This window comes from Cydia strobilella, chromosome Z (genome assembly GCF_947568885.1).
Source record: "Cydia strobilella chromosome Z, ilCydStro3.1, whole genome shotgun sequence".
Classification (NCBI taxonomy): domain Eukaryota; kingdom Metazoa; phylum Arthropoda; class Insecta; order Lepidoptera; family Tortricidae; genus Cydia; species Cydia strobilella.
The window spans coordinates 1,015,246-1,038,668 of NC_086068.1; the positions used below are offsets into that span (position 1 = coordinate 1,015,246).

A 23,423-nucleotide genomic window follows, 5' to 3' on the forward strand; every position below is an offset into this window, starting at 1 on the left:
CTGTCAATTATCTGACACATCACTGAAAGATTCTACATAGATATACCCCGCCCGCTTTGAATATTACCCAATAAATAACTTCCTGCTATTAAAAAAAAGTGTGAAAGTGTTTATTTGAAGAAGTAACATATATAATGTAATAAATTTAAAATTAAATAAACTAACAAATCTCTTAAACTAAACTTATAAAACTTAAAATAAACTTATACATAAAAAATGCTCCCCAGGTCGCTATCATGTGTAATGGTGCCCAGAAGACTGGCAGCGTTACCTCTTTGGATGGCCAGACTTAGTCTCTGGCCGAAGTAGCTGCCAGCCCTCTGGTCACCAGAGGCGTCTACAAGGCGCTCGGAAATATCCTTAAATAATGATTTGGAACTGGGCCCCCACGGTCCCAGAGTTTCGACTCCGAACGGCGCAAATATGTAGCCCTCGCCGAGGACAGCATATTTGCGCCGCTTGTTTAGTTCTGCCGTTGTGGCCGCAGCACCCGCCTTGACGGAGGTCGCCTGTAGGTAGGACGGCGCGAGCGTGTCAACGCAGGTGGCGTCTATGTGTTAAATGTATATTAATAGCTCAATTTAATTTTAGCCAATCAAATTTTTATTGGCTAGAATAAAATTCTAAATACAGTAAAATTCGCTTATTACGACATCGAAGGGAAGTGACAAACACGTCATACTAAGCGGATGTCATAATAAAGCATAGTTGATTAACTTCTTATTTTTGTTATTTTTCCCAAATTAATCTCAAATTCCTTTGTGACAGATGAGTTTCATAAACCTTGTACCAATTATCAACTTGTCACCGAGAACCAAAACTAAAATAACTAACACGCCACGCGCGTGATAGCCGCCCTGTGGTTGTGTGACGTCACGACCCCATAATGTAAACAAACAGGTTCACTCTACTTACAGCTTGATGAATAAACCAGTTCGTATTTGACCGCCCAAAAGCTCTGACGTTTTATTTATAAATACCTAAGTGCCTATATAGTTAAATATATACCTAAATCATATAAATTATCTCACCCCTTCTAACACGCGCACCAAGCTTCCTCGCAGGAAAAGACGTGGGGACGGCAACGCAATACAGCGAAATTTCATAAAAATAGGATTTATAGGCCATAGTAAGCGATTTGTCAGCTAGTAAGCGAAGCGCTGGTGGCCTAGCGGTAAGAGCGTGCGACTTTCAATCCGGAGGTCGCGGGTTCAAACCCCGGCTTGTACCAATGAGTTTTTCGGAACTTATGTACGAAATATCATTTGATATTTACCAGTCGCTTTTCGGTGAAGGAAAACATCGTGAGGAAACCGGACTGATCCTAACAAGGCCTAGTTCCCCCTCTGGGTTGAAAGGTCAGATGGCAGTCGCTTTCGTAAAAACTAGTGCCTACGTCGATTCTTAGGATTAGTTGTCAAGCGGACCCCAGGCTCCCAGGAGCCGTGGTAAAATGCCGGGATAACGCGAGGAAGAAGAAGAAGTAAGCGATTTGTCACTATAAGCGAAGTAATTTTATTCTACTTTGTCACAAAGAATTTTATATGAAAACCAAACTTCGCACAGTAATTACGTCATAGTAAGCGGTTGGTCACTATAAGCGGAGTCATAATAAACGGATTCCACTGTATATCAAACATTTTGCTCGGCATTATAATTTATAATATTTGACATTGTCAAACTGCGGCGTACAGCCAAGGGCATTAATATATATACATTCCCAGTTTCAAAAATATGTGTACGCTCTTACACCTTAGACAATAAAGTCGTGTTCACATATTTTTGAGCCATTTGTCTGGATCGATATTTTTGTCTTCGACTGTACCTACAGTGGAGTCGCTCGCGGGACAATACGCGTCAAGTCATTTTTAAGCCCTAAATAATCAGACCTCTACAGCTCTAGTTAGTTGAGGCCAATAACTACATTTTTTTTAATACCACGTCGGTGGCAATCAAGCATACGGCCCGCCTGATGGTAAGCAGTTACCGTAGCCTATGGACGCCTGCAACACCGGAGATATTACACGCACGTTGCCGACCCTAACACTCCTCTCCCTCGTTGAGCTCTGGCAACCTTACTCACCGGCAGGAACACAACACTATGAGTAGGGTCTAGTGTTATTTGGCTGCGGTTTTCTGTAAGGTGGAGGTACTTCCCCAGTTGGGCAACATACTAAACATGTTATTTAGTAGTCAAGTTCAAAGATATATTTTCATTTTTCGCCGTTTAGGAGCGAGGTGTAAAAATGTAAACATATTTTTGACAAACAACGTATTACGTAATCATTTCTTCTAATAAAATATGTCACTATTATCCCTCGGTCAACAGGATAGAATAAAAACACAAAAAACGTTGATCCACTCATAATTAGTATAATTACTTTTTTTGTAAAAGTATTTCTATATAAAGACAAGTCAAGATTTTTTACCCTTTCTCCAATGTTAAAAAAGTAATAGTAAGAAAGAAAATTACATTGTTAATTAAGACTTGTTTTTGCAATAAATTGTTGATCCCAATACAAAACTTTGCCTGCTGCGTGGGCGTATTCAATTTCATTAAATCTCTCCAATAGGTAAAAAATCTTTTCTTAGTATATCTCTATAACATTTAAATAATACTTTACCTAATGAAATGAAGTCGTTTAACATTATATAGCATTCAAACGACAAAATGGCTTAATAACTAAAATTTATGTAGCACAAATGACTTCTTGGTATTTTCTATAAAAAGGGACCTTATTGTCGATGGCGCTTACGCCATTATAAACGATGCTCCGATATAAATACAATGCCGCGCGACGCTGTGCGGCGTAAGCGCCATCGACAATAAGGTCCCTATTTATAGAAAATACCACATTTTATTAATTGAGAAGCAGGGATTGCTGCACTTCACGTCTTAATCAATATAAGACTACAATTACCTGTATAGTAGCGAGTGTCAGCGAGGTATAGCCCATAGGCACGGTGGTCTCCGACACTCTCTCCTTGACGTCGTAGAACACTATGCGTACCACCGCGTCTCCGGTGAGACCGGCGCTTGCTAGGAACAGTATGGTCTTTGAGAAGCAGAGATTGCTGCACGTTGGTCTTAGACCACTTCACGTCTTAGTCCACTACAAGTACCTGTATAGTAGCGAGTGTCAGCGAGGTATATCCCATAGGCACGGTGGTCTCCGACACCCTCTCCTTGACGTAGTAGACCACTATGCGTACCACCGCGTCTCCGGTGAGACCGGCGCTTGCTAGGAACAGTATGGTCTTTGAGAAGCAGGGATTGCTGCACGTTGGTCTTAGACCACTTCACGTCTTAGTCCACTACAAGTACCTGTATAGTAGCGAGTGTCAGCGAGGTATATCCCATAGGCACGGTGGTCTCCGACACCCTCTCCTTGACGTAGTAGACCACTATGCGTACCACCGCGTCTCCGGTGAGACCGGCGCTTGCTAGGAACAGTATGGTCTTTGAGAAGCAGGGATTGCTGCACGTTGGTCTTAGACCACTTCACGTCTTAGTCCACTACAAGTACCTGTATAGTAGCGAGTGTCAGCGAGGTATATCCCATAGGCACGGTGGTCTCCGACACTCTCTCCTTGACGTCGTAGAACACTATGCGTACCACCGCGTCTCCGGTGAGACCGGCGCTTGCTAGGAACAGTATGGTCTTTGAGAAGCAGGGATTGCTGCACGTTGGTCTTAGACCACTTCACGTCTTAGTCCACTACAAGTACCTGTATAGTAGCGAGTGTCAGCGAGGTATATCCCATAGGCACGGTGGTCTCCGACACCCTCTCCTTGACGTAGTAGACCACTATGCGTACCACCGCGTCTCCGGTGAGACCGGCGCTTGCTAGGAACAGTATGGTCTTTGAGAAGCAGGGATTGCTGCACGTTGGTCTTAGACCACTTCACGTCTTAGTCCACTACAAGTACCTGTATAGTAGCGAGTGTCAGCGAGGTATATCCCATAGGCACGGTGGTCTCCGACACCCTCTCCTTGACGTCGTAGACCACTATGCGTACCACCGCATCTCCGGCGAGACCGTCGCTCGCTCGGAACAGTATGGTCTTTGAGAAGCAGGGATTGCTGCACGTCTGTAAAAGAAAGTAGTTGACATTCGCCATTTTGAAAAAAAAACACAAACCGAATCGACAGAAGTTCTATATAATTAGCGAACTCACAAAATTTCGCGAGAATCGGCTGAGATGATGAGGAACGGCTGTTTCGTTATTATTTTGATACGACCTTGAACAGCACTCGAAATAAAGTGAAAGTCGTGCGTGAGATGCGCGCCATCACCAAGTAGATGGTCAAAGTCGTGTCAAAACCAGTTCAAAACTATAAAAAATGTTAATTTGAATCTACCTCCTGTAGAGGTTAAAATTTTTTTGCTCAAGCTGAAATGCTACCCGCTACGCCATGGCACTCGTAGCGCCCAAGCGTTTAAATTGCTACGCGCTACGGCATAGCACTAGTAGCGCACAAGCGTTTAAATTGCTACGCGCTACGGCATAGCACTCGTAGCGCCCAAGCGTTTAAATTCCTAAGCGCTACGGCATAGCACTAGCAGCGGCCAAACGTTTAAATTGCTACGCGCTACGTAATAGCACTAGTAGCGCCCAAACGTTTAAATTGCTACGCGCTACGCTATAGCATTCGTAGCGCCCAAACGTTTAAATTGCTAGGCGCTACGGCATTGTACTCGTAGCGCCCAAGCGTTTAAATTGCTACCCGCTACGGCATAGCACTCGTAGTGCCCAAGCGTTTAAATTGCTACCCGCTACGGCATATCACTCGTAGTGCCCAAGCGTTTAAATTTTTACGCGCTATGGCATAATATTCGTACCACCTAAGCGTTTAAAAAATATGTTTCCTATAATGACCCGTTAAACGATCTTAAGTGTAAGTTGCCATGTTGCCAAGTCAAGTACATGTGATTTACGGACAGAAGGAGTTGACGAATCTATACAAGTTCCGTTTTAAACTCCAGCCGCAAAATAATAATGTTATAAGTACTTACATATAAATTAATATGTACAGTTTGTGGTGGAAATAAATAGTAGATTGTGTCACAAGGGAGCAAAATGACATATTTACGGCGAGGGCGTAAAATTGAATCCCAAACGAAGCGAAGGATTCTATAATAGAATCCCGAGAGTAGCGAGGGATTTTAAAATAGAATCCTGAGCTGATGCTGCTGTGCGGCGTAATCGCCATCGACAATAAGGTCCCTTTTCATAGAAAATGCCTCATTTGATGACAAAAACACCCGTATTCTGAATGAAAGAAAAGCGACATTTCCATCAAATGATTGTTGCCAGGGCTCGGAAACCGGTCTCAATGCTCAAACCGTTATCGCTCATTCGCCCGGGAACGAAAAGGATTTCGTTTCCGTTTGCGGTTACCGGTTAAAGAACAGTTCTTTTGAGAGAACGGTTTACACCAATTCGTTCGCATTTCGTTCTTGAGTTCTTATTTCGTTCGCAATAAACCGGTTAATTTGACAATGTCGCAGCAAGTTAAAACGAGTTTTATTCTTTGTAACCGGCAGTCCGGCAGATTATCAATGCTTTGCTCGAAAAAGCGAAGCGTATTGCTTAGTAGGAATCCTTTTGCTGTGACGAATGTTGTTTTTTTGTGTTCAATATTTTATAGGTATCTTTTAATTATTGTATGTTGGTTAGTATTTTCCTGTTTAATATTGTCTTCGGTTACCGCGATAGTTACTCATGAAATAAAACTATGAAAACGGATTATATCGCGTATATTTAATTTATAATACATCCCGACCGGCAGTCACCCGTTGACCACGAACGCTGTAAAGGGTTCGAAACGTCGGGATGTATTATAAATTCAATATACGCGATATAATCCGTTTTCATAGTTTTATTTCATTTTCCTGTTTGTTAACAAATAGTTTTTTTAAATTCTTTGGGGGCGCAGATTTCAAAAACTTATGACTATTTTGAAATCGTTTTAGTTTGCCGACCGCGATTAAGTACCTACTATACCTAAATACATAATGAGAACTAGTGCTTTTATGTGTTTATAATACATACTAATCATGCTACATATAAGTATATAATTATAATAAAATAACTTTTTTATAACAGTTTAAATAATTATATTAATTATACAAAGAAATATTATTAATAATTTTTATTATTTATTGAAAACCAACAAATTTAGTATTCAGTTTCAGTGACTGACTTAGTGACTTTTGAAGTTGAAATTTTGTACAATAGGTTACATTTATATTGTGTACAAGAAATAAGAAGGGATTTTAAGAAATTCAACTCTTAATTGGGTTGAAAAGGGAATGGTAGTTTGTATGGGGTTCAATTTTTATTTTAAGCTAGGAATTTGAAGCTGCGGGAAAAGATATATTATTAAAGTACAAGAAAAATAATTTCAGCGTTTTTGAAAATTCATCCCCTAAAGTGGTGAAAAAGGGGTTGAAAGTTTGTATGGAGATCAAAAAAAATTTCAAGTGCGGGACTTGAATCTTTGTATATGGTATGGGCATATTATTAGAATATAGGAAAAGTAATTTAGTGTTTTCTAAAATTCATCCCGTAAGAGGGTTAAAAAGGGGTTGAAAGTTTGAATCCATTACAAATGCTTTAAAACTTCTTGGAAAGGCATAATAGCCGATTACAAAAAAAAAGTAATTCGGCGTTTTTGGAAATTCCATCCCTAAGGGGGTTAAAGAGGGGATGCAAGTTTGTCTTGGAGTTCAAATTTTATTTTAAGCTAGGAACTTGAAACTGCAAAAAGGTATTATATTTAAAAAAAAAAACAAGAAAACTAATTTCAGTGTTTTTAAAAATTCATCCCCCAAGGTGGTGAAAAAGGGGTTGAAAGTTTGTATGGAAATCAAATATTTTTGTGGGTGCGGGACTTAAATCTTTGTACAATGGCATATTAGTACAGTACAAGAAAAGTAATTTCAGCGATTTTGAAAATTCATCCCCTAAGGTGGTGAAATAGGTATTGAAAGTTGGTATGTAGATCAAAAAATTTTCAACTGCGGGACTTGAAACTTTGTATATTATTAGAATATTAATATTGAATGATCTGCCAGAAGTTGTTTGTGCTAAATATTTAAATGGTAAACATATAAAAAATGTCGTTAAAATGCACTTATTAAAAACTAACGACACAAGCTATGTATACTAAGAATCATATTTATGATAAGATATAGGATATAATATTGTTTTTCTTTATGTTATTCTCGAACTCCCCATCGGCACACAAACCTCCATAAGGTTTTGCCTACGATGGGTCTTGTAATGATCTAAAAAACTGTAATTTGCTTCCTTATTCAATAAATTAAAAAAAAAAATACAGGAAAAGTAATTTCAGCGTTTTTTTTTAAATTCATTCCCTAACAGGGTTAAAAAGGGGTTGAAAGTTTGTATAGGGTTCCAATTTTATTTAAGCTAGGAATTTAAAACTTCGTAAAAAAGCATTTTATTAAAAGAGAAGTAAACTAATTTCAGCGTTTTTAAAAATACATCCCCCAAGGTGGTGAAAAAGGGGTTGAAAGTTTGTATGGAGATCAAATATATTTTGACTGTATAAATCTTTGTATAATGGCATATTATTAGAATAAAAGAAAAGTAATTTCAGAGATTTTTAAAATTCATCCCTTAAAAGGGTTATAAAGGGGTTGAAAGTTTGTATAGGGTTCTAATTTTATTTTAAGCTATGAATTTTGAAACTTCGTAAAAAAGTATTTCATTAAAAGAGAAGAAAACTGATTTCAGCGTTTTGGAAAATACATCCCTTAAGGTGGTGCAAAGGGGTTAAAAATTTGTATGAAGGTCAAACATTTTTTTGAGTGCCGGGACTTGAATATTTGTGTAAACTCATGTTATTAGAATACAAGAAAAGTAATTTCAGCGTTTTTAGGGTTCCGTACCCAAAGGGTAAAAACGGGACCCTAATACTAAGACTCCACAGTCTGTCTGTCTGTCCGTCTGTCACTAGGCTGTATCTCATGAACCGTGATAGCTAGACAGTTGAAATTATCACAGATGATATATTACTGTTGCCGCTATAACAACAAATACTAGAAACAGAATTAAATAAATATTTAAGTGGGGCTCCCATACAACAAACGTGATATTTTTGTCGTTTTTTGCGTAATAGTAAGGAGGGTTCCGACCGAGGAGTCCGACTCGCACTTGGCCGGTTTTTTAAAATTCATCCCCTAAAGGGGTTGAAAGTTTGTAGGGGTCCTAATTTTATTTTAAGCCAGGTACTTGAAACTTCGTAGGAAGATATTTAATGAAAAGAGAAGATAACTAATTTCAGAATTTTTGAAAATTCATTCCCCAAGGTGGTAAAAAATTGGTTGAAAATATGTATGGAGATCAAACCTTTTTTTTGAGTGCGACACATCAATCTTTGAGTAAAGGCATATTATTAGAATACAAGAATTGAAGCGTTTTTAAATATTTATCTCTTAGGGGTTAGGGGTCTTAAGGGGTTAAAAATTTAAATTAATTACAAATACTTTGAAACTTCTTAGAAAATCATTGTTTAAGATAACAAAAACAGTTGTTTCAACGTTCTTAGAACTTCAACCCCTGGGGGTTAATAAGGGGACGTAAGTTTATATGTGGTACAAGTTTTATTTTAAGGTAGGAGCTTGAAACTTGGTAAAAGGGCATTATATTAAAATAGACGAAAGCTGATTTCGCCGTTTTTGAAGTTTTTATTAAGTAATAAAGTTTGCATCGGGAGCGAACATTAAAAAAAAAGTTGTGGACTTTTACATCTTCTGAGAGGCATGAGTGAGTATCGAGAACATTTTTTTAGCTCAGGGGCTTGAAACTTCTTAGTTTGTGAAAGACAAATTTCATGCATTGTATAATTATTAACCAATGATTAACCGTCCCTACTGATATCTCTTCTAATATGCTCATGTAAAAAATTATATAACCACCAACATACAAATCCACGCGTACGAAGTCGCGGGCAACAGCTAGTTTTATACAAATATAATTATGATGAATATTTTAATGAAATACTGTGAATTACAATAGGATACTGAGCATATTACTAAAAAACCTCTAGTAAAAAAATGAAGTTAACAATACATAAAAAACAACCTCTATGAAAAAACAATTACATGAGACCAATTTTTCTCATCGCCCGTACAAAGGAATACTACTAGACTACCTAAAGCAGTGAGGTGGAAGTCACTCACAAACATAAAAAAATTATGCCGTAAAAACATAGAGGTGATATATTATTGGCCGGTACTGTATTTTTCTCAAAAATGGACGGCAAAGTCGACGTTGCCGGTTAAAAAGTAGGTCGCGAAGGGCGTAGTTTATGGTCCGTCAAAAAATTAAAAAGTTAAAAACATTGCAGTCTCGATTTCGGGACTGCAATGTTGCATACAAATTCCATTATTTGTCGAATTCCAAACTTTTTAAAAGTTGAAGTGGCCATATCAAATGAAGGCATGGGTCCATTAAACTGCCAAACAGATGATCAGTACTTATTATTATAATGTTGGTACCGCGACTATTTAGGTGTCTCAAATAGGATGGCGTATTTCAGCAGAAAAATACACTTCTATTTTTATAATTAAAAAAAATAAAAAGGCGGCAAAGCAAATCTTTTTACTTTTTTCTGTGAAAATATATACATAAGAGCGTTGCTTCTGTAAAATATTTATATTATATTTGTTATTATTGCGCCATTTTTGAGAAAAGCACTATATATGACTCTGCTGGAAGGCTACTTGCTGGCTTCGGATTCAAATAAACGGACTCCCAAGGTCGTCCGTTTAAAACGAATCCTCAGCCAGCAAGTAGCTACTTCCGAGCCTCGACAATAATGTACTATAAAACTTTGTGAATCCATTTTAAATGTAACAACTACACACCAACAGTCAAATGTCACACGCCTAAAAAGTATAAAAAATAAACAATTCAGTCAGCAAGCAACAGCACTCTCAAGTCAACATCGAGAATTCGGAGAATTGTAGGCGGCTGAGATTAACAGTTATATATAGTTCCACGAAAACAAAAACAAATTGTTCTCTCAACTAACCGGTAAGAAGAGAGAACTAAATTTTAAAGTTCGCGTTCCATCAATTAACCGGTTTATTAATAAACGAAATAGAATAACGGTTTAGGAACGATATTAACCGATATTTAAATACCGGTTCCGAGCACTGATTGTTGCAGATATGAGGTTGGGTAAGTATAGCGACGATATATCACATCTATTTCAGTTTATAATTTATACATATACCGTTTCATGTAACAAGAGCATTAAATTAAGCTGTAGGATGTACTCCTCAAACTGATCAACATTTGTTCAGCAACTTTTAAAAATAACTTGTGTTTTGATTTTCATTACACTTTAAAGTTTATTCTAAGATGCAATGTATTGCAAAATTTGTTATGTTTAAAGGGTGACAAGCAACGTCAAACCAAAGATAGATATAACTCCGTAATAGATGGATACAGTCTAAGGAAAAAACGTGCCTCGAAAATCAAGAAAATTTGATTCTCGTTCAGAGGGCGCTACTAGTTTTGGCCTACTGTCGTATAGATGGCGTTGACGGTTTCGTTTGTTATTTAACAATTTTAACGCATATCAGTGAAAGAACATGGGTCAAAATCATAAAAATAATTAATGCAAATAAAAAAAATCATTTATCTATATTTAAATACATTCTATCGTATTTTTATAAATCTTCATTTTTAGTTTTAAAGAGTGTCGACAGATGGCAGTGAATTTACTGGGGTTACAAAATTTACTATGACAGTACCGCTCTAGTATAAGTTACTCTATGGTCAAACACACAGATGGCAGCGTACATTGAAAATAATATTTAATTAGGGGGCGTTCAAATATTACGTAACGCAATTTTCGAAGATGTTTGACCCCCCCCCCCTCCCCCCCCCCCCGTGTAACGCGCCGTAACGTTAACGTTAGGGGCCCCCTACCTAAAAGTTACGTAACACCAAAAGTGACCATTTTTACCTAAAAGTCACAATTATGTTTAGGAAAGTATAATCATAAAATTGAAGAAATGAGCGACCGTGTATGAGGAATGTTATAGCATGAAAGTAAAGGAAGCGAAAGAGGTATGTCAGGATCGTAGCAAGTGGAAATCCGTGGTCTCAGCCTACCCCTCCGGGAAATAGGCGTGATTATAATGATATTTATTTAAAAAAACATGTTACGGAACGCCTTGTCTCAACCCCCCCTCTCACCCCTGTAACGCATCGTAACGTTTTACAAGATCCCCCTCCCCCCCCAAATTGCGTTACGTAATATTTGAACGCCCCCTTAGTATGAAAAAGGTATAATCTAAAAATTTCATAATTTTAAAAAGTTGCTGAACAAATGGTCAGTTTCAGGCGTACAGCCTCCAGTTTAATTTATTGCTCCTGTTACAGGAAACACCGTGTATACATATATAGGTAGTAGTGTGACTACTAAAAAAAACACAAATCAAAATATTTAATAAAATAATTTGATTCGTTCCCAAAGTGGCGTATCATAAAAACAGTCAATTATTTAGTAACTAGCTTTTGCCCGCGAATTCGTCTGCGCGGACTTAGTAACAGCAGCAGTAAGTATAGCGCCTGGAAAAATTCTCATGGCAATCATTCAATTTGAGCATATTATGTACACAAATTTGCAGGCATTCATTAAATATGTCAATTCCGGCCCGCTTTTCACTTAAGGGATGATTTTCGGAATAAAAACAACCCTATGTCCTTCTCAGGGACTGAAACTATCTCTATGTCAAAATTCAATTAAAACGGTTCAGCGGTTTAAGCGTGAAGAGGTAACACACAGACAGACAGACAGACAGACTTTCGCATTTATAATATTAAGTATGGATTAACTAAATCAAGAATAAGTTACAGCACTAGACTAAAATACTTACCTACGAGTAGTTCGCCCCCGCCTACCCGTCCGCGCGGCTCGGGCGGCGAGCCCTTATCAACTGGCTACTGATTTAGATTTTAGATGCCTCAGAGCTCGTTCCCACTATGTCGGATGTCGGCGCCGACTTTTAATCGGATGTCGGCGCCTCTGTTCACACTAGTCGACTGTTGGGACGATTTTAAATCGGGTGTCGGTGCCTCAGGGATTGCACACAAATGGAAGCGAAAAAACTGCTTTTCAAACTGCTGCACTCACAAAATTATGCCGAGACAGAAGCCATATTTAACAAAATTTAGTTTCAATATTGTGTCTAGATTAAGCCCTAGTTTGTAGTTAGTAGTTTCTTACTAAATGATAATTTTTAATTGTAACAAAGTCTGATATTTAAATTATAATTGGTTCCCCGCGATACAGGCACTGCCTAGTGCGGAGACCCCTGGAATGTCTGTAACTTTTAGCTGAAAATAAATGATTTTTATTCTTATTCTCTGTTCACACTAGTCGGCTGTCGGCCACGACCGCAGCTGGTGCCATTTGAGGTTCTCATTTGACGCGCGGGAGGCACAGGGGGTGCGGCGCGGGCGGGGTCGGTCCGACATCCGACATCACGTGAACAGCGCCGCCGACACGATTTTTTTCCGGACGGAGGGCTGACAAAACGCACGACAATTTATGTCGGATCCGACACAAAATCGTTGTCGTTCGTGTGTGAACAGCTTCATATTTTTTTTTTTTTTTTTCATTTTTTTTTTTTCGAGTAACTTTACAGACTCATATAGCTTGTGTTAGTAAGTACTTATAGCTATGTTAGTGCTAAATAATAATAAATAAAAAAACAAAAAAAAACATGGAAAACCAACAGCGCTATACATATCAAAATATTATATTTATAATATTTATATTAATTATATATAAAATGTTCTGCCGCTACGACACCCGATTAAAAATCGGACCGACATCCGACATAGTGGGAACGAGCTCTCACCAGCGGGGCTAAGATGGACGGTTGTCTATCATTTGTCACCATACCTGTCACGCTCTAACATGTACGTAAGTGCGAAAGTGACAAAACCGCGACCACGATACGCGTCATACTCGTGAACGGGTGCTGTTTGTGGAGACCGGTCTGTTTAAGTTTACACGGGCTTCGTGTATAACATAGAGTAACTTATACTAGAGCGGTACTGTCATAGTAAATTTTGTAACCCCAGTAAATTCACTGCCATCTATCGACACACTTTAAAACTAAAAATGAAGATTTATAAAAATACGATAAAATTAATTTTTAACAAGCAAAAACGTCTGCGATCGATGCTATTAAGAAGGTGGCCGTTTAAGAAGTGTAACACTCTTACGGTAGATGTCGCTAGGGTCCCCTAGACCCATATAGTGGGAAGATTTGCTGACTATGGATGAGGTCTTGGTGGCTCAGTTGGCAGAGCGCTGGAGTATCGATCCAGAGGCCGTGAGTGCAAGTCTCACCCAAGGCAGTAATTTTTCCACTTTTAAATTTATTCTAAGCTTAATACGATAAAATGTATTTAAATATGGATAAATGATTTTTTTATTTGCATTAATTATTTTTATATGATTTTGACCCATGTTTTTTCATTGATATGCGTTAAAATTATAAATAACAAACGAAACCGCCAACGCGATCTATACGACAGTAGGCAAAAGCTAGTAGCGCCCTCTGATCGAGAGTCAAATTTTCTTGATTTTCTAGGCACGTTTTTTCCTTAGACTGTATCCATCTATTACGGAGTTATATCTATCTTTGGTTATAAGTACCTATGTAACTTTACTTATGAGTGGCATTAACGTGAGACACTTCATTTGGTTCTTGTCTGTTTGTCTGATTTAATATCTTGTCTTTCTCAGCTCATTCGGGAAAGTGGCGGTATGCATGTAGCATGCCGCATGCAGTGGCGTAATTAGGAGGGGGGGGCAGAGGGGGCAAGTGCCCCGGGTGCCATCAAAGGGGGGGGGCGCCAAAATGGGCAAAAGGCAGCAGCAGGGAAACTTTTGTCAGTCGTCAGGGGGCGCAAATTTGGTGACTGCCCCGGGCGCCATAACCTCTAGCTACATTCATCTTCTTTTCTATTATATGCTAATGCTACTTACCTCAACGACCTCGGTGGTGCCATAGCGAACGCATAGGCCTTTAGGGTAACGAACGTAGAGGACCACGAGGGGTGAGGGGGGGCGTCCGTGCGTGTCGCACAGGAGATTGTCGCAGGACAGCGCTAGCTCGCAGAGAGGCACCTCGTTCATGTCTGCCAACAAATAAGGTATTTAGAGACTAAGTATGAAACGTCAATACACACAGTCATTTATAATTAGCTCCATGCATGTTTTTTTTTTTGGATTCATAATTTATATCGTTGGAACACCGGAAATGATAAAAATACTTTTGTAAACCTTAACATAATTTTATTAAAAAATATTTAAAATGTTGAAATTTTTTGAGCGGTTGAAACGCTCATAATTTTTGGCGCGAATTCGACAGAGCGTGATGACGTCACACGTTGGGCGGCCCAACTGACGTTTGCTACTAATGACACTAATCTGTCGAACGCGTGACGTCACGTGGCGTTTCGAGCGTTTCGCTCACTAGCTTTTCGCGGGCAAATTTTTGTACTTTTTATTTATAATTTTAAGTAATTAAATGGTAATTTAAAAACGGAAATGCATTTGTAACATGATATAACGGTAACAAACACCCGAATAAAACATATTTCGTTCAAATATAAACTTCATGCATGAGGCTAATTACTATTTTTATTTGGTTCTGTAACATAAGTGCGACCACGGGTGTGTGATGCACGATTGTGCGACATATTTCTTTTAACGACACTGCAATTCTGCGAAGTGATAGGGTGCGACGAAACTATAGTCCGGCAGTATCTTTGAACGAAGTAAAATTGTGCGACATACACGGCTCGACAATACTTCTAAAGCAAAAGGCGTAGGTAGGTTAGGTTCGTTAGGTAGCTTCAGATGCCCGAAGGGCAAAACGCCCGGAAATTTAAAGTTCTTAATAAGTTCTAAATAAAAAGTTTTTAAAAAATGGGACCACGGTTAACGGTTAACGGCTCGACGAGTTGATCCGTGCCTTGATGTTGTCATATAGCTTAATGACGAGTACCGCAGGGAACATATTAGATCCCAATGTTTTTCTACTAAATTTGGATGACAATGCCTCTCTGAAGCCAATACGTAGATTAAGCTATATCAACAAGAGGCCGGATCTTGTTAAGCCGGTCCCTCAACGAAGCGATAGCTCATAATGTTGTCGTAGGGCTCCCACACGGTAGCGAACACGTTTGAGTCCCAATGTCTTCCTACTGAAGCATGGCATAAAAGTATACTTATCAGTGACAATGCCTCTCCGAAGCCTATGCGTAGATTAAGCTATATCAACAAGAGGCCGGATCTTGTTAAGCCGGTCCCTCAACGAACCGATAGCTCATTAATGTTGTCGTAGGGCACCCACACGGTAGCGTTTTGAAGCCTGATATTTTCATATAGTTTATTGAGGAGTACCGCAGGGAACATGTTTGAGCCTCAATGTCTTCCTACTGAAGCCCGGCATAAAAGTATACTTATCAGTGACAATGCCTCTCCGAAGCCTATGCGTAGATTAAGCTATATCAACAAGAGGCCGGATCTTGTTAAGCCGGTCCCTCAACGAACCGATAGCTCATTAATGTTGTCGTAGGGCACCCACACGGTAGCGTTTTGAAGCCTGATATTTTCATATAGTTTATTGAGGAGTACCGCAGGGAACATGTTTGGGTCCCAATGTCTTTCTACAAAATTTTGCATGGCATAAAAGTATACATACCAGCATAGAGTAAACAGAGTAATATAAGTAAAGAAAGAGTGGTAACTCTATGCTTACCAGTGACAATGCCTCTCTGCAGCCTATATGTGGCTATATCAACATGAGGTCGTATCTTGTTAAGCCGAGCCCTCAACGACGCAATCTGCGCCTTGATGTTGTCGTAGGGCGCCATTTGTATTGCTTTCAGCCACAGCGTGCGCTCCGACTCGTGGTGCGTCGCCATGCGGTAGCTCATGCCGTTGTCCCATACTGAAAGGGAAAGGAGCATTAAAACTGGCAAATGGCAAATTATATCTGGGCAAAGCGTGTACGTGTAACTTTAATAATGGCGCCTTTACCTTCATTAGGCACCCAATGCCAGCGCGAGCTACGCTTGTAGCGGATAAAGCGTTTTTTCCGATTAAGAGTGCCCGGCGAGCTCGGTTCTCCATACAAACGTAGTTATGCTCTCATTTTAAAACGACTAGCTAGTTTGCTCTGAAACTTTGTACTTACAATAAGATAAGGTATATCTAGGTCTGTAATTCGTTTATGTAGCTTCAGATACGATAGTAAAAAGAATACAGCGAATTTAAATTTTTCATACAAAACTTGCTTTTGCTCTATTTCGTTTGTTTTATAAACTGGAGCTATATAAACTAATTACAGACCTAGATATACCTCATGTCATTGTATATGCAAAGTTTCGATACAATTCTACACGTAGTTTTAAAATGTGAACTAAACTCCGTTTGTATGGGAAGATGAAATTCGGCCGGAACAACTTAATTATACGAGTAAGACTTTACTTAAGTTTTTTTGTTTCAGTAAAGTTCATATAATACGAACATTGTAATCAAAGAGGATATAATAAGATAGAGCGGTACTGTCATAGTAGATTTTGTAACAACAGTAAATTCACTGCCATCTATCGACACACTTTTAAACTAAAAATGAAGATTTATAAAAATACGCTAAAATGTATTTAAATATGGATAAATGATTTTTTTTATTTGCATTTATTATTTTTATGATTTTGACCCATGTTCTTTCACTGATATGCGTTAAAATTGTTAAATCTATACGACAGTAGGCCAAAGCTAGTAGCACCCTCTGATCGAGAATCAATTTTTTTTTTTTTTATCGAGGCACGCTTTTTCCTTAGACTGTATCCATCTATTACGGAGTTATATCTATCTTTGTTGTAATGAAAGTCAAGAAAGAGTAAAGTGAAGGAAAAGGAGAAAGCTACCTAAAGCTTACAAAAATGTCCTATGGTGTTTATTAATAAACTAATAAAGCTCTTGACAGACATGCCCTCTATTTAACTTCACCTTTACTTGTTTTTAGGGTTCCGTACCTCAAAAGGAAAAAACGGGACCCTTATAGGATCACTCGTGCGTCTATCTGTCTGTCTGTCCGTCTGTGACAGCCTATTTTCTCCGAAACTACTGGACCAATTAAGTTAAAATTTGTCACACATATGTAAGTTTGTGACCTAAAGATGGACATGTAACGTAAACAAATTAATTTTAAACATGGAAGCCACTTTTGGGGGGTAAATAAGAATATTAAAAAATAAAGTTTGTCAAACTATATCGTGTTACATATCAAATGAAAGAGCTCATTGTGAAAATTTCAAATATATTTTTTATATAATTTTATGACGAAAAGTTTAGAAGTTATTTAAGAAAATAGGCAAAAAATGACCATTCCCCCCTTTCTCTATCTCCGAAACTACTGGGTCATATTTTTTGAAAAAAATACACAAAATAGATCTTTACCTATAGATTACAGGAAAACCTATTAGAAATGTGCAGTCAAGCGTGAGTCGGACTTAATTACTTAGTTTTTGATCCGACCCGTACGGGTTTTTTAAAGACATTTCACCTAAAAAAATACATTGTTTAAATTGTGTAATGTACGGAACCCTTGGAACGCGAGTCCGACTCGCACTTGGCCGGTTTTATTTTATTTACCGTGTAAGAAGAAACGAAAGACCTTTCTCATAATAAAACATATCATTTTACTCTTTGACATTGAATGAAATGAAGCCCCGATGAATGCTAGTCTCGCCGTCCTTTATACAACATAATGGCTTGGTTTATAAAATTACTAGCTACTGCCCGCGACTTCGTATGCATGGCATGACGATGATTATTGATCAAAACTACCCTATGTCCTCCGCCGGGAATCGAACTAACGCCGTATGAAATTTCATCTAAATCCGTTCCAGAGTCCGCGCTCGCGATGGCTTCCAGCAGTGGCGACGGCATGCGCACAACCACAGATTTAATACATATATACGCTAGGCTAGATGACGCAAATATCACGATTTGTGTTGAAACCAAGCGTGCCGACATTTTCATTCAAAATTTACGCATAATATAATTTTAAAATTACTTAACTGTGATAGGAAATATGTCTTTGCCTTTTGTTGCTCGCAATTTTTGGACTGTTGCAGTTAATTATTACGCAACGAAGCATTTTTTAAGTTTTCACGGACGTCCGGCTGCAACAACTGACGCGCGTTGACGAGCGACGGTCAACCTCGACGCTTGGTCGGGGTTCGGACACGCGAAGTAGATGCATTTGCGTCATCTATGGTATATTTATATTTTTGCGCACAACGAACGAACTGAAGTGTACATAATGGCATGATCGCAGCTGGAACATCCTCAGCTCGTAACGGGCCTTCTAGCGAACATATTCCACCACATCTTCTTCCGTAGCGGAAACATGCAGGCGCGATTTAATAGGGTAAAAGCCGCTGAAAGCTTTCCTGGGTGTCATGCTTCAAAACTTGTATCACCCAATGGGGTTGGCCGGTCGAAATAATTAGCAGATGGCGCCAGCATAGCTTGCCCTGTCAATCCCTAGAATTGTGTCAAACTTTAGTTTTTTTAATGCCCTGGATGCCAGCCCTTTAAGCCAAATCTCATAGAAAAAGGGGCAAGCTATGATGGCGCCATCTCTGCAAACCTTTGAAAGTTGCCAACCCCATTAGGCGTGTCACCAAATAACGCGAGTTTTCCCCTAATAAACTTACCTATCTGAAAGGGCCAGTGGCCGTTCTCATCCGGCGGCTGGGTCTTGGTCTGATGGTGGCCCAGGACTATGACGCCCATGGGCTCATACCACGGCTCGGGGCCCTTTAGGTAGAACAGCAAGTTGCCGCGCAGGCGGAACCAGCGCAGAGAGCACCCTGTAACAAAAACACGCTGTGTAATGTCCTGTTGGCGAAAAACAGAAGCCTATGGTGGAACTGTCAGCAGCAAAAGTTGCTAAACTGCCGAGGTGTTCAAAATTACCTTGAAGCGCTCTTATTCTCTTAAAAAACCGGCCAAGTGCGAGTCAGACTCGCGCACCGAGGGTTCCGTACTTTTTAGTATTTGTTGTTATAGCGGCAACAGAAATATATCAGCTGTGAAAATTTCAACTGTCTATAGCTATCACGGTTCATGAGATACAGCCTGTTGACAAACTGGTGGTAATAGGGTCCCGTTTTTACCCTTTGGGTACGGAACCCTAACAATAAAGTCGCGTCAAGATCATTTTGAACACCTCGCCCGTTTAGCAACTATTGCTGCTGACTGAACTTGGTTTTCAACAGAAGGACAACAGAGGGATGGGAGTACGCTCATTTCTTGAAGGTTTGCAGGTCGTATCGGCCGGGATAGAGCAGGGGTTCCCAGGGGTTCCTGTGCGCCGTGGCGCCCTGGGGCGCCGTAGACAGTAGAGAGGGGCGCCGGCAGGCAATCCTCTTTACCATGTTACCTATTTCGAATGGCCTAGATAGGTTAGGGCGCCGCCGCAGAAATTTTAAACTTGCGTTCGCCGTGGGCCGAGAAAGATTGGAAACCCCTGGTATAGAGCATATCTTAGCTGTGGTTATTATTCGCGCCTGTCTCTAGCAGCGCTTCTGAAGATGATATCTGCCGGCGACCACAAACACTGCGGTGTTCTAACCAAGGCAAAACTAATAAAAATAACTTTTACCTAAGCAGTTACTGAAACAGTATAATTAGGTAGATATAACTTAATTAAAAGAAGCAATTGAACGTAATAAAACCTCTTTTTATTCATTACAAGCTTTTTATTAACTTGCAATGTATGTATGGGGTCAAATCTTGCAAGTTAAATTTGACCCACTTCCCGACTTCCAATGAAGCTGAAAATTTGCATACATATGTATGTCGGGTGACAATGCAATATTATGGTGCCATCGAGCTGATCTGATGATGGAGACAGGAGGTGGTAATAGGAACTCTGTGATAAAACAACGCAACCTATAGGTAATTGTGTTTGGGGTTTTGGAATTGTCCCGATGAGTATTATTTACCTGTGGAAAGAAAAGTACAGTCAGCGATAAAAGCTTGTACCATAATTATTTTTGTCTAAAACTTATTTTTAAGTAAAGTAAATAAATCGACGGAACACCTCATTCTGTTTATTACTTTCAGTAGTCTTAAAGCTTATGTGGTGCACACAATAATAACCATATAAATGTCCATTTTATTTTCGACCTATATCGGCCCTCGCTTACGCTTGGAGCAATAAATTGTCTCGGATAAAATATGATACTTTTTATCCTTGTTACGAATCACACACTCATTCACACAGAGCCAACACAGGGAACAGAGCCAAAGTCAGATGTTCCAAGCAATATTGCAGTGGTTGCTGATCAGTCAGTGTCAGCCTGTAGCCCTCAATCTAAGCGAAAGCTTTTATCCACAGCTATTGTGAAGGTAGTTGACAGCAAGGGAGAACTGCAAACGGCGCGTGTTTTCTTAGACAATGGAAGCACTATAAATTTCATCACAACCGATTTGTGTAATAAACTCAAGCTGCGCACCTTTCCTGCCTTTTCCAATGTGACTGGTATAATGAATCACACATCTAGTACGTCGCAGGAATGTGTCATTCAGATTCATTCATTCGATGGAGAATACAAGGCGGACGTTAGTTGCTCCGTCACTCCAATTATCACTTCACATATTCCGTATACATATATACCCGTTCAAGATATTCAATTGCCGTCAGGGATTCAATTAGCCGATCCAAAATTTAATGAGCCGTCATCTATTGACATTTTAGTAGGGGCCGAGACATTTTGGGATGTGCTAGGTGTGAGGAAAATCGAGTTAGGTACAAATCAGCCCACTCTTCGGGAAACAAAGTTGGGATGGCTAGTGTGTGGATCAATCCTTCAGCCTAAGGTAAACGTACCACAGACATGCATGTTCACACATGAACTGCCCTTAGTTGACATCTCAAGATTTTGGGAGTTAGACTCGATTACACCTAGGCACAAGCTCACGTCAGAAGAAAACGCATGTGAGGAGCATTTTCAAAAAACTACAACACGTGATGCTGACGGTAGATTCATAGTGTCCATGCCGTTGAAGGAGTCGCCTGAGGTTCTGGGGGACTCATATCAGCGTGCCTTGGCTACATTTCTGTCAGTGGAACGTCGCTTGGAACGCAATCCAACCTTGAAAAATCTTTATGTAGACTTTTTAGAGGAATACGAAAATTTGGGTCACATGAGCAAGAGCATAGGTAATGAACGCGAAGTGTCGTGTTTTTTGCCCCACCACGGAGTGCTTAGGGACTCTACCACGACAAAATTAAGGGTCGTATTCAATGGATCCTCCCCCACAACCTCAGGCAAGTCGTTCAACGACATTCAAAGGGTAGGGCCAACTATTCAAGACGATTTGCAGTCTATACTCATGCGCTTTCGTCAACATGAGTATGTAGTGACCGCTGATGTCGAAAAAATGTACCGGCAGATACTAATCGAAGACTCACAGCGGTCTCTTCAGAAGATACTGTGGCGGTCGCATCCTTCACAGCCAATCGCGATATACACATTAAATACAGTGACATATGGCACAGCTAGTGCACCATATCTTGCAACCAGGTGTCTTACTCAGTTAGGGTACAATTCAAATGACGTAAAAGTCAAACATGCAATTTGTCACGATTTTTATGTTGATGACTTTTTATCAGGCAGAGACACGGTTGAAGAAACTATTGCATTATGCCATAATGTTACACGTGAGTTAGAGTCAGCAAAGTTTCATTTGCGCAAGTGGCATTCAAATAATAAAGACATCTTACTTGCAGTTAATCAAGATATCAGTAGTTCCGACACTGTCGATCTTAGCATTGAAGAGTCATCCAAGACTCTTGGTTTGAACTGGTCATGTTTCCAAGATAGATTGACCTTCTCCATCAACGTTAATAATACACAAAATAAAGTTAATAAAAGGTCAATTTTATCCACGATTTCACAGGTGTTCGATCCACTAGGGCTGGTCGCTCCATGCATAGTAGAAGCAAAAATCATTATGCAGCAACTGTGGATTAGCAAATGTTCATGGGATGGGGAAATTCCTGATTCAATTAAAAATGCGTGGGTCCATTTTGCTCATACACTGCCATACTTGAACAATTTGTCAATCCCGAGATGTATTAAATTACTAAATCCTACCGAAGTCTCACTTCATATTTTCACAGACGCCAGTGAAAAGGCATATGGTGCATGCATTTATGTACGTAGTGTAGGTAATGACGGGATAGTCAGTGTCCGTCTCTTAGCATCCAAAAGTAAAATAGCACCAATTAAGCCACAGGCTACAATACCGCGCTTAGAATTAAGTGGAGCTTTGCTTGGTGCAAAGCTTTATACAAAGGTATCTTCATCACTCACTCTAGACATAGATCACTGCGTGTTTTGGTCTGATTCCACAATTACATTAGGGTGGATTGCTGCAAACCCGCTCAATCTAAGGACGTTCGTGCGTCACAGGGTAAGCGAGATTCAGGAGCGTACAGCTGGTTGTCAGTGGCGTTATGTACCGTCGAAAGAAAATCCTGCAGATTTAGTTTCCCGTGGTCTCAGCGCTGATCAGTTAGGTGAAACTTCTATGTGGTGGTCAGGCCCACAATTCATACAATCAGATCAGACACACTGGCCAATCAATCCAAACAGGAGATCCGACGTTGATCTGCCCGAAACGGTAGAGCGATCTCTTGTTATCAATGAACAACCTGAAAACGTATTTAGTCAGTTAATAAAAGACTCATCCAGTTACACAAAGCTCAAGCGCATTATGGCATACGTTTTTAGATTCGTTAACAATAGTCGCAACAAAGCAGCCAAACAGGCTGGCTATATTACATACAAAGAGCTTGAGTACTCTTCTAACTTTCTTTTGCGTAGGGCTCAAGAAGACTCTTTTCCTACCGAGATTGAGTTGTTAACTTCAAAGAAACCGTTACCTCGGAAATGTAATCTTCGGTCTCTTTCTCCGTTTCTCGGCGATGACAAGCTCATTCGTGTGGGGGGAAGACTGAGCAACTCCAGCTACGATTACGATCTTAAGCATCCAGTGTTGCTCAGTTCCAAGCATCACCTATGCAGACTGATATTCAGGTTCTATCACCTCACGTTCTTACATGCAGGGCCTCAACTTCTTCTTGCTACCGTTAGACATAAGTATTGGGCTATCCGTGGCAGAGATCTGGCAAAGAGTACAGTATATAAATGCGTCAAATGCACGCGATTCAATGGCAAAACAATACAGCCCGTAATGGGTAACTTACCTAGAGAACGTGTTGAGCTAGAGTATCCTTTCCTTGAGACTGGTGTTGATTAC

The 23,423-nt window shown here is 39.6% G+C and overlaps 1 protein-coding gene across 1 annotated transcript in view; it reads right to left on the reverse strand.

Moving 5' to 3' along the window:
• The window catches only part of LOC134754541 (type II inositol 3,4-bisphosphate 4-phosphatase), a 75,834-nt gene that overhangs the window by 37,447 nt on the left and 14,964 nt on the right, over positions 1-23,423 (reverse strand). Inside the window, exons 2-5 of the mRNA XM_063690842.1 lie at positions 18,806-18,961; positions 15,835-16,026; positions 14,055-14,206; positions 3,932-4,093 (exon numbers count right to left, since the gene is read on the reverse strand). Coding sequence (XP_063546912.1) covers positions 3,932-4,093; positions 14,055-14,206; positions 15,835-16,026; positions 18,806-18,961 — 662 coding nt within the window. The remainder of the gene's footprint in view (positions 1-3,931; positions 4,094-14,054; positions 14,207-15,834; positions 16,027-18,805; positions 18,962-23,423) is intronic.